This window comes from Argopecten irradians, chromosome 15, assembly GCF_041381155.1.
Source record: "Argopecten irradians isolate NY chromosome 15, Ai_NY, whole genome shotgun sequence".
In the NCBI taxonomy this organism is placed as follows: domain Eukaryota; kingdom Metazoa; phylum Mollusca; class Bivalvia; order Pectinida; family Pectinidae; genus Argopecten; species Argopecten irradians.
This window is the reverse complement of record NC_091148.1, coordinates 19,254,678-19,267,535: the sequence shown is the minus strand read 5'-3', so window position 1 is coordinate 19,267,535 and position 12,858 is coordinate 19,254,678. Positions and strand designations below refer to the sequence as shown.

The following is a 12,858-nucleotide window of genomic DNA, read 5'->3' as shown; positions in this document are numbered from 1 at the left end:
ACTCCAGTGAGAGTGAAAGATTCTACAAACCCCGCGGTTGCTGGGGAAAAGATAAGTATATCTTTTTAAAACAGGGTAGAGAAAGCTCATACGCGCATGGCAATGACGTTATAGATACATGCGGGGACTGTTGCCGAGGTTGTCATTATTTTTTCTAGACGCATTAGACGTCTCTTTGATGTCGAATTTTTTAAAAAAATAATTTCAAATAACTTTTTTTCCTTTAAAGTGTGGGAAAAATGTAATCAAACATGGTACTGTCAAGTGGACAGGGGTATACCGACCCTTGTGAAAGATTTTGGCCGCCAACCCTCAGCAAGCCTCGATTTGACCATGCAAAATCTTTCACTCGGGTTGAGATGCCCCTGTTAACCTAACAGACCTATATAAGATTATAAAAGTCTATATTTATATTAAATTTATGAAAAATGCTTATTTAGAAAAGAGCCTAGCAGCATACACTTTTTCACATTTCCGTATTTGATTTGGTCTATTGATAATAGACATTATGGCAACATTAATTCTTTTTCTTCATCGAATGACGAGACAAAACTCTTATATTTTCTTCTTTTGATATACTGTATGGCTTTTGTAATTTAAATATATATTTTGTTCTTGTTATTGTCTTGCTATTCCCTTAGCAACAAGTGTAATTGTATAGCAACATAACAAAGCTTCCAAATGTATCCATCAAGCAATCAGTAATACTAGCAAATATCCAGTTTTGATATACGAGTTTACTACATGTATAATGTTTCTGATATCTAATAATTATTAACAGACAAGTGTTTACTTAAATTCAATTTTAATAAAAATAATAATATTAATGCTCAATGATAATCTTTTCTCAATAATCTTTCACGGCAAATTCGAAATAAAAATAATTTGGATTTAGGATGAGTTGCGTTTTGAAAAAGTTTCACTTACGGTTTTAATTTGATTACCCGAATCTCTCATTTTGATATTACATTTAATACCCTAGTAGTTTCTATAGGATCTTAAATGAGTGTTCATTTTAAATGAAATTTTATAAACGAGTATAAGATATTTTCTTTTCTTACGAGACTTGCAGAGTAAAAAATTAAACTTCGAGACTAATTTCATATAATACCACATGAATTAAAAATAAAATGTAAGATACTGTTTTGTACATAATGCTACCATATCATGTGAGTGGTTCAGCAGTCTAAAGGTTACAACCGGTTACTGTTTTATTGTACCAGGCGGCATAACACAATAGTATCCAAATCACTGGTCCCTCAGTCTTATGATAAATATAGAGTTTGACGATTGATATAGATATTAATAAAATGTAATTAGAAATAAACATTGACCCTACAGGTAATAGTTCTTCTAAATTAAAATTACACAACACGAATATACTACGTTCTCCCAAAACACACACTTCACACATGCAACCCATCGCATACATTAAAATCCATCCTTAAATTGTCCTGGCTGTTGATAGGACGTTACTTCAATCAATTAGCCAATAAGAACGATTGAAAATCATATCGTATCTATTATTGTTGTCCATGATTGCCTACTAGGTGAGGCAATATCTCGTATCGGATGAATACTGTACATTATTCAACAGTTTCGTTTTAACAATCAAAACACAGATATACTGTACTCTCCCAAACCAAGTCCGCACGTCCCGCTCGCAACACACCGCGTGTACGGTCTTAATTCCGTTAATAGGACGTTAATCTAATCAGATAACTAACCAAGTAAATTAGTTATACATATATTATCCTCCTTTTCTTTTTCATTACTGGCTTCATTATTCCTATCATCTCTCTTGACACCGCTTCATATTTGACAGGTAAACGTTAAGCATAAAGTGATTGGGGCGACAGGTTTACCCTTTGTCGGTACAATATGACTAATTCTTGACGTGCTTCAGTGAGATAGCACTATAAATTAGTAAAGAAGACACAACACGAATAACCCTAAGACTGCAAACACATACGTAAATTCATAAAGCATCTCATAGAGGATGTAAATTCCGTAGATAATCTTTTAAAATATTAGAATATTATACGTTTACTTCTAAAATCTGGAGGACAATAAAGCTATATATCTCGAAAGGTTAGTAGGTTAAATTGGTTTAGAATCCTATTAACAACAAGCCTGGGGTTTTACAGCATTTTGTGACCATCGGATATCCCTCATTGAACTACACATACTTTAAGAAGTGCAAGAGCTCTACTATTCCGAAGAGTCCTATCATGAACATATTACAGTCTCCCAAAAGCTTACAGACATTCACACACGCAATGCAATACACACAGATGAGGCCGTCCTTAATTGACCCTAACTATTATTAGGACGTTGACCCTAATACACCGAGCCAATCTCCGAAAGATAAGGCGTTTCCTGTTTCACCAACAACCGCCATGCATACCTAATATATAACCAAGGTTAACTCCTATCAGTTCTACTATATTACAAAAGTCACTACACGAACATACAGCAGTCTCACAAAACAACCACCTGTCCTTAAATGGCACTGGCTGTTGATAGGATTTTAATCAGAAAATCTGTCTCCTAAAACTTTATCGTCTTGTTTATACTCCTGTAAACGAAAATACTGAGCATAATTGTTTTCCGCTGCCAAAGACCAGGACATTTAGGATTTACTTAGACTTTATCTGACATAATGTTTATTTCAGAGATATGGGTCGATATCATTTTGATAATGATCAGACAGAATTATGGAGTTCCAGTCGAACATTAGAACAAATTAATTGATGAGATATTATCTTCTCGATCCTCATTCCTTTTACACCTCTCACATATTACCGTCGTCATCTTCGTCATCTATATCGTACTCGTCGTCTTTGCTGTAATCTTACTTGCTCCCTTCTTGTAACTCCTCAACTGATTGCATTAAGAGATATGTCATTTTCTCAACGATTTTCTTGATGCTTTTTTCGCTGTCCATTTTGTAATATCTCAGCGTTGACACATCATGTCCGTGTTGTTTTCTTCCTGGTTGATGATCGAAAAGTAATTTATTTTGATAAAGTTGCATAAAAATAACGTGATATCCATCAGATATGATGTTAGAAAACGTAAGATGTCTCATTTCATTTGATAACCGTGTTTTCATCTTGTATACTTCTGCTTGAAGAGCGCACAGTTGAAGAACACCTTGAACAACTGATTTTTGTTGTAGTCCATTGCCACGTAGTCGGCTTTTCGCTTCAACTAAGCCAACCACGTTCTCTTTATAAAAGAGACGATAATCGAATTTACAAGAGGGTAAATTCTTATTTCTAAAACATTTCTCAGTCTCTATAGCCAATCCTATTTCATTCGCAATGGGAAACAAAATTGCGTCCAGTCGAATCCGGATGTCTGCTTCCGTCCGCTGGATCCCACTCAAATCATAGATGTCGCCGCTCTCAATCTTGGGTTGTCTATTATCTGCAAATGACGTGCTAGGGGTAAACATGACTCCTTCAACATATTGTATCTGCCTCAAAACGTTCGCCACAATTTTATTAACTTGTTCCACTGTAACCCTAGATGATTTTAGTTTAATTTTGTCTACAGACTTTTCAAAGTCGACATAATTTGATAGCATTTCCACTGTCCAGTCTGAACTGGAAATGTCAACATCATTTTTGCGTATATTCCGATTTATGTTGCGTTTTCGCGTACGAGTTGTTTCGATATTTTCTTTGACATGACGAATTTCTTCCGGTCGCAGCGATGTACAATATTTTTTTTTCGGGGGTAAATAGTCCAAGGATTCGTCATTTGTCTCCTGTTTAATACGTTTCATCGTTGAAGTACCTACATCCATGTCCGTATTCTTCCCCTGTAACATGGATTCTGCATTAGATTTGTCTTGTTTACGCGATTTTTCGAGTTCCTTTTGACGTCGTGGGGATTTTTCCTGTTCAGAATGGCTTTCTGAATCGCTACCTTCTGTACTTTCAGAATCACTGCTTGATTTCGTGGTGGGTGAATTATGTCCGATAGATTTTGCATTAGATTTGTCTTGTTTACGCGATTTTTCGAGTTCCTTTTGACGTCGTGGGGATTTTTCCGGTTCAGAATGGCTTTCTGAATCGCTACCTTCTGTACTTTCAGAATCACTGCTTGATTTCGTGGTGGGTGAATTATGTCCGATAGATTTTGCATTAGATTTGTCTTGTTTACGCGAGTTTTCGAGTTCCTTTTGACGTCGTGGGGATTTTTCCGGTTCAGAATGGCTTTCTGAATCGCTACCTTCTGTACTTTCAGAATCACTGCTTGATTTCGTGGTGGGTGAATTATGTCCGATAGATTTTGCATTAGATTTGTCTTGTTTACGCGATTTTTCGAGTTCCTTTTGACGTCGTGGGGATTTTCCCGGTTCAGAATGGCTTTCTGAATCGCTACCTTCTGTATTTTCAGAATCACTGCTTGATTTCAAGGTGTGTGCATTATGTCCGAAAGATTTTGCATTAGATTTGTCTTGTTTACGCGATTTTTCGAGTTCCTTTTGATGTCGTGGGGATTTTTCCGGTTCGGAATGGCTTTCTGAATCGCTACCTTCTGTACTTTCAGAATCACTGCTTGATTTCGTGGTGGGTGAATTATGTCCGATAGATTTTGCATTAGATTTGTCTTGTTTACGCGATTTTTCGAGTTCCTTTTGACGTCGTGGGGATTCTTCCGGTTCAGAATGGCTTTCTGAATCGCTACCTTCTGTATTTTCAGAATCACTGCTTGATTTCAAGTAGTGTGCATTATGTCCGAAAGAGTTTGCATTAGATTTGTCATATTTACGCGATTTTTCGAGTGTCTTTGGACGTCTAGACGATTTCTCTGGTTCAGACTGGTTTTCTGAATCGCTACCTTCTGTACTTTCAGTATCATTGCCTGATTTTGTCAAGGTTTGTGCATTATATCCGATAGATTTTGCATTATATTTGTCATGTTTACCCGATTTGTCTAGTTCCTTTGAACGTCGAGAGGATTTCTCATGTTTCTCGGGGGATTTAACAGGCCTCTGCATTAAGGATTTCTGTGCTTTAGACTCGCTTGCGGAATCTCTACGTTTAGTAATATCACGGTCAATGTTTATTTTTTTCAATGTGTCTTTTGATATTGTTGTTTGAATTTCCTCACCGCTTCTTTCTAGCAGTTGCTTGCTGAGATTTGTTGACAAACAGTCAATACTGCATAATAAGACATCATTTTGCTTCTCTGTTGGTCGTTGTTTTCTTGATTTCTGAAGACTTGACAAGAAACGTTGCCATTTCTGAAGATTATCGCCCTGGTAATACGCCATTACCAGATAATGATATCTACAAAATAAATAAGTAAAAAAAATATTGTTATATAATTAGTCAGGGTAATATAAAGCTGACAATGCAGGTTCAAAAACATTCAATTGAGATTAACAAAAAGAAATACATTTTGTATTTCAAGAATCGTTCATGAGACATGAGACATTTAAAAGAAGGGACAAAACGGATAACAATAGCACCGTCGGAAGAATTATCAGTGTTAGTTAGCTGATATCTGGATCATGTCTGATTTATTTCATATATGCTTGTGCTTATTTAGCCAGGTTAGAACTTGTTAGGTAATATAAATGCTCCTGATCATTTGAATATCTCTATTCCATATCATGTAGATAGAGGTTACACACCGAGTGACTGTTGCATTAAAAAAATTATTACACACCAGTGAGTTATTTTTTAAAAGTTACAAAAGAGCTAGATACTACATCAAGTACATATAGTACCACCATACCCATTAATGTAAAATACTATCTTTCTGGTAAATAAAGTACACTGTAATACTGTTTTGTGGATGTGAGGCATATACGATAATTATTTCATCTGTTGATGATAAACACATAATTATGCAAGGACTATGAACACCTGCTGATTTCTGCCAAGTACATAATTTTTATGTGTACATGTATGTACCAGCGGGATGCCGCTCCACAAGGGGTGCAATTAAGGTGGTCACAGGTAAATCCATAGATTGAATTGATAAAGATCTCCAGTATTTATTAACTGGACTCAATATGACACGTGCGCCATCTTAAAACAAGTTAAACACATGCCCGTTACTTTAGTAGATCGACTGGGACGCTTTACAAAGACATATATCTGAGGCCGTTTAAAATGAAAATAACTCAATCTATTCTTTGTTGGCAAAACCAAAGACCAAATGTAACTTGGATTTCAAGAAAAAAAAATCTCTAAATCAGAATGTAATTCTGTCTGGCAGAAAGAAACAAAAAGCCAGTATATATACTTTCTATCATTTACTGTTATCTTTAACGGAATGGTCGCCATCTTTGATGAAGCTTGGGGTGCATAGCGACCGTATCTAAGGGAGCGGTGAGCATCGGCAGATATCGGATCTATGTATTATGAACAACTATTCCATGCATTCCTACTTCCCAAACGTCTTTTCAATCGAGATTTCGATAGGTACTTGTACAATCACACAATCATCGTCGAACTACATGTACTTTTAGTGATATCTACTTCCCGCCATATAATCATCAAACCACAGGTGTGTTGATTCTACCGAAATCGCCGAGTCCTCGTACGACAAGATACACCACTAAACAAAAGACAAAGTCATATGATTTTGATCTACAGGCTGAACATTTTTGATGGTAGAAAGCAAGTTCGGTTTTATTAAAATCTTCCTCTGACTCTAAACTTCGCCGGTTTCAATGCAGAATTGTACATAGAATTATCTCTACAAATAAATTCGTGTATACAATAGAAAAATATTAAACTTTCCTCTATGCTCCTTCTGAAAAAGAATTCTGAAACTATAATTCACCTGTTCTGGGAATGCCATATTGTCTCAAAATTTTGGGAGGAAATTTCTTTTTGGGTTGAGACAATGCAGTAATGGCTTTGGTTCTTTTAGAAACACATTATATAACAATGATCCACCATCTGTCATAAGATTTAAGAGGGATGGTAAATATTAAACTGGAAGAATTTTCCGATAAAAATACCTAACTCTCAATATATTCAATAAAGGATTGGAACTACTTATTTGGAAATCGTGTACACTTTTGATAAATGCAGCATCTGTGAGAAAGATTGAGTGTATGTTGTATAAACATTTTTTTCACTCAATAATCTGTTTTAGTATAGAAATTTACACATGTGAATGCTTTTGTTAATGCGTACTAATTCTATATAATTTCTATGCCTTTATTTGTAATACTTACATTATTTGTGACAAATATGGAGAATAAAAGAAATTGAAAGAGAGAAAAATGTTATTTTTATTTTATTATTTTGTTTTTATTGTTTGACTTTTTTTCAATATGTAAAAATTAAAATGAAGTCTTAAACGTCACAGACAACAATCTAATAGTATAGCACCTTGTACCTGTTAATTTCTTAGAAATTGTCAACATTACAGTACCTTGATTACCAAAGCGATATGAAAGCTTCATTCTGATTGGTTGGAATTTCCGAAAAGACTTTCTTCGGCGAAACGACGTATCAATTAAAATCCCATTGTATTTTTGGTTATATTTCTAATCGTAAAATGTTAGATTTGATAATCTTATGGCGATATTGTTTAATACAAAATGCCGTAGTTAGTCAGGATTGTAGCAACGACAAAGAAATACCGGGGATTCCGTTAATTTTGCGTTGTTGATGCCACAGTCCACACGTGGGTAAAATCACACATGAGGATCGCTTTGTATAACCTTTGCCCCAGTTATGGTGGATGTTGACAGCTGACGCTAATGCGTTGTCATCATACTTTCGTCGCTTCATAAGTGAGTATCTATAGACATTGAACTTATTGAAATGAGAAATTACATCAATCTCTGAAATATTTTTCAAAAAAAAAATATTAACTGATAAAAGTTTTAAAAAAATAGATAAAATATGACCCAATATGAGATTTTTGTTGTCAATATTTTGTTATAAAATACTGTTAGAAAAAGGTTGTCCTAAACCTTCTATATAAAATACCATTGAAATGAAAACTGTAAAATAGACAGTTTTCATGGTATACTTCATCAAACATTTTAAGTTATGACGTGATGGCGACGATATTGGAATTTTGATTTACTACACAGCAACAAGAATTGGTCAGGCCATTTCAGAGCCATGTAAGAAAACCATGCTGAATCCCAATTTGAGATGTTTAAAATGTAAAGTGTCAGTACACTCAAAATCAAAATGATCAAAATTTTCAAACTACTGTTAACATTGAACCAGTAGTGCTACCAAACATCTAAATACATCACATTCTTTGGAATGACATATAAAAGACATGTGAAAGAATGTTTTAAATAGTTAAAAATAAAAAAAAACATTAGATTTAATCTCCGAGCTTTTTTATTGCATATATTTTATATTTGCGTGTAACGGATGGAAATTAAATAACAAATGATCTACAAATAAAATTAGTGCATACATGTAAACTTTGTACAACAAATGGTTTTCGAGTTATTACTGTTTTTGAGTTGACGTCAAGGCGTCCATATTGGATTTTTGACTTACTTTATTTTGTTTATGCATGTGACACTTTCAGACTCTGCCCTACAACATACACATATATATATATGTTACAGGTCCAATTTCAGATTTCTGAAATAGTTGAAAAATTTAAAGATTTTTGGTGCCTATGATCTTCAATGAAGGCCAAGTTCATCATTATTAACTTATTGCCACTTATGCAAGCATGCTACAGGCCAAATGTTAGGTTTTTAGGCCTTATAGAACTCGCAATAATTAAGTCATTTGAAAATTTTAGGATTTGTGACCCCTGTGACCTTGAAACGGGTCATGGCCAATCATATTAACAAACTTGGTAGTGTCTTATGTCAGCATGCTACAGGCCTAATATTAAGTTTCTAGTCCTTCTAGAATTTAACAAGAAGTCATTTAAAGAGGTTTTTTCCCCCTGTGACATTGAATGATGGTCAATGTCACTCACATTATCAAACTTGGTAGACATTTATGTCAGCATGCTACATGCCTAATATTAGGCCTCTTGGTGACCTAGAACTTCAGAAAACCGGAAGTTGATATTTTCCAGAAGAGTGGTAAATAAGTTGTTTGCTCCATTTTATACTCTACATAACATATCCAGAATAAAAGAAATTCATCAAGCCGTTAACGAGATATCGATAGGTTTTAAACCGGAAGTGAGTTCATAACGGCCATATTGAGTTATTGACCTACTTTATTTTATTAATGTGACACTTCAGACCCCGCCCTAAAACATATTATAATCACTTAAACCATTTTTTTTATAAATTAACTAGCAGACGCTCCGCAAAAAAATGGAAAATAAGAAACGTAACAAAAACCATAGGTGAAAAGCCCTAATAAGAGAAAAATGAGAATAAGAAACTTAAGACCAGAAGTAAGTATTTTCACCAGTAGTTAAATAAGCTGCACACTGCTAAGTTTTATTCTAAAATCAATACAATAAAATAGTTAATAGATATAATGAAAAATGAAAAAAATAGAGTCGTTTCCAAGGAAGGTAGCCATTTTTAAATGGCTGTCGTCGACCGGGGAATGTCTCCTAAGTGATTCTTGAAATACATGTATACTTCTTCTTTTTTAGATATCAATTAAATACTTTTTAAGTTGCATTGTCAGTCTTAAGTAGCCAGTATCAGATCACCGCCTAGATTACGTCTGGATTTTATCATTCAATTATTTGACCGCATTATTTTATACAATCCTACCTAACAGCTCGTAACATGAACCTTGTACAGATATATGTGGTTAGATTCGACAGCATTTTTAGCTTGCCTATTCGAAGAATAGGGGAAGCTAATGTTGTCACCCCGGCGTCGGCGTCGGCGTCAGCGTTGGCGTCCCATTTCACGTTAAAGTTTTTGAGGAAGTTTCTGTTTCGTCAATTGTTTAAGCTTAAGTCATCATTAATGTTTGTGATTTTATTTTCCTAATGTGTATGGATGCTGAACGTGATAATACAACCAATTTGGGGCCCTTTAGAGATTTTTAGAGTCTGTTAATTTGTCATATTTCCATGCTAAAGTTTTTGAGCAAGTTTCTATTTTGTCTATTGTTTAAGCTTAAGTCATCATAAATTTTTATGATTTTATTTTCCTAATGTGTATGGATACTGAACATGATAATACAACCAATTTGGGGGCCTTTAGGGGGTTTTAGAGTCTGTTAATTTGTCATATTTCCATGTTTAAACAGTAAATACTTGAACATCAACTTCTTCTGAATAGGCGAGCTTTGCTGTTCTCCAACAGCTCTTGTTTGTTTGGTTTGGTTCATCATATTTACGCACTATCAACAGCCAATTGTAATGTAAGGATGGCCCCTCGTGTATGTGGTATCTTGCGTGTGTGGAGTGCGAAGTGCGTGATATCTTGCTGCATATATTATGTCAATAATTTTCAATGACGTTGTAAAGGTTCTAGATGTGTTTCCGTGTTTGTTATACAGGTGATTTAAGGGGCCTCTTACATCACGTCGCGTTACCTTGTTTCTATTTCATCTCTCTATCTGTTATATACTTCTCTATCATATCATCGTCGTCTTCGTCATTTTATTATTATCTGTTATCTGGAAGGTAAAAACAGTCACCATATTTGTCTTTTAATCTCAAAGTTGTCCGTTCAATATCTTTAACATATTATTTTTTGTTAAATTGTGAAACTTTCAAAACTATAATATATTGTTAATGTATTACAGTCAACATTTTGGAGGTACTGGATTATTAGACTCTTAACGTTTTTGTTAATATTTTTTTTATTCTTCAGAAGTTTTCAATATGTAAAAGTTATATCAGACATCAACACATAAATCATTAATCATCTTCATTCACTTATTCATCATCATCATCACCACCATACATATACTCACTCAGTATACAACGTCATTCAGTAATCATCTTATCCTACAGTATCAAATTTATATTTGTTTATACAAACAAACAACTGACGTACCGAATACTGAGGAGAGAGACAGACAGACAGACAGAGACAAGCAAACAGAGAAAAGCAGACAGAGACAGACAGACAGACAGAAAGATAGACATGTAGACAGACAGACAGACAGAGAGACATGTAACAGACAGACAGGCAGGCAGACAGACAGACAGGCAGGCAGACATGTAGACAGAGAGAGAGGGTGTAAGTATGAGACATCAAATATTCAACATTGCAAAAAAAAAGCAAAATTTGATTAATTGTGACAATAACATTCAAGGTCAGGAAGATAAATAAACAAGAGAAGTAAAAAAATCTGGTAAATAATGTATACTTTTTACAACGCTACCAGTTTTTCCCATTTCTTCCAATTCTTATCAAACCTTTCTTTAGCAGAAATACCTTTACTAGTAGCTATATATTTGTGTACCCTATAGTGTTCCTTGATAGTGTTGATTAAAGCATTTACATTTAAGGAGTTATGAAGACATCTCATCTTGTAAATATAATGTTTGATTATAATGAGAATTTCATTATCTATCCTAATATTTTTCAGATTCTGTGAAAGAAGACCAAATAGATATGATTCTATATTAAAACTGAAGGGAATAAAGAGTGCATATAAAAGATTTTCAAAAGTATAAAGACGGTTCTTAGCCTCTTGGCATATTAGTCTCTTAATTCGATTCGTTACATTAAGAAGTACATTTTCCTTCTTGCATCTATAAGCTGCACACTGCAAGTTTTCTTTTAAAAATATATAAATCATGGATTTGAAAGACTGTGCAGTAGAATATCCCAATATAAGTTGCCTGCCTCTGTTAACATTGATGAAAACAATAGCAAATTTTTTGATTGAGTAACATAATAAAACTGATACATGCTGCCTACCTTAGTTGATATACTCTGCCCCGTCAAAGGTAGTAATATTGGAAAATGCACGTACATGTACACTGTATATACAAAACCTTTTAACTTGGACCATGGACCTGCGGGTATATATATAATGGTCACGCTTGAACACTATTGGTTACAAGTTGCTGTAGATATTTGATATCTCTACTCACAAGCGGTGATAACCCTAACAAATTTCATCATGATAAACTATGTTTAGTTTGTAGAACAGTCATAAAAACACAATGGGACGTTATAAGTCACTCATGGTATCAGACCACAGCCTAGATTACGTCTGGATTTCATCATTCGATTATTTAACCGTATTATCTATTAAAACACAATTAGCGTAGATCCTTTTGTTCTTTTTGTGTTATATTTCATGGATTGTTAACAGGATGTACCCATAACTGGTCTATAAGTGACCTGTAGCCGGTTTATATTAAGACTTTGGACCGCTGCCTGGTTAATATGTGATCATTTTGGACGGTCACTTATAAACCAGTTATAGGTAAATCCTGAGCACAGCTCAAAGTGTCAAGGCATAAACAATTACAGAAGAGTTTTAAAATACTTTGATATGAAATATGTATCTTGAACAACATACACATATCATTCACATACAATATTGACAATATTCAGAATTTGAAGCTGAATGTATTTATTCCATCTTTGAAAATAAACTTTTTAAAATGCATCCTACACTGTTTTTCGATGGTAATATTCTTTTAGGGCTAAATGTACACTGTCACTTCTTCTGCAGCAAAGCATGCACACGAGCGTTGTTCTATGTTACACGTACATATATACAACATTTGGTATCTCTGGCTATTTGGATTTCAACATTTTTTTAACATTCACTCTTACATTATGTAAGCTCCTACCAGCCACGTCTGTTAGAATAGTTGAGTATATTCATGTAAATCCAATGGACAAAATTTTCGTTGGGGTTAATCAACTCTCACATGATGCTTAGTTTACACACAAATAAATATCCTGTATCGAGTTTCTATATCCTAATATTTTTAGCA

The 12,858-nt window shown here is 34.3% G+C and overlaps 1 protein-coding gene across 1 annotated transcript; it reads right to left on the bottom strand.

The window, feature by feature from the left end:
* Nucleotides 1-807: 807 nt before the first annotated feature.
* On the bottom strand, nucleotides 808-11,906 carry LOC138309404 (micronuclear linker histone polyprotein-like). Its single transcript, XM_069250592.1, has 2 exons — nucleotides 11,825-11,906; nucleotides 808-5,306 (listed from the first exon to the last, which is right to left on the bottom strand). The coding sequence occupies exon 2, from the start codon at nucleotides 5,288-5,290 to the stop codon at nucleotides 2,855-2,857; it is 2,436 nt and encodes an 811-aa protein (XP_069106693.1). The 5' UTR covers nucleotides 5,291-5,306; nucleotides 11,825-11,906; the 3' UTR covers nucleotides 808-2,854.
* Between the last annotated feature and the right edge of the window lie 952 nt (nucleotides 11,907-12,858).

Excerpts from the sequence above, each read along its gene's own strand:
- LOC138309404 (XM_069250592.1), bottom strand. The coding sequence starts at position 5,290 with ATGGCGTATTACCAGGGCGATAATCTTCAGAAATGGCAACGTTTCTTG.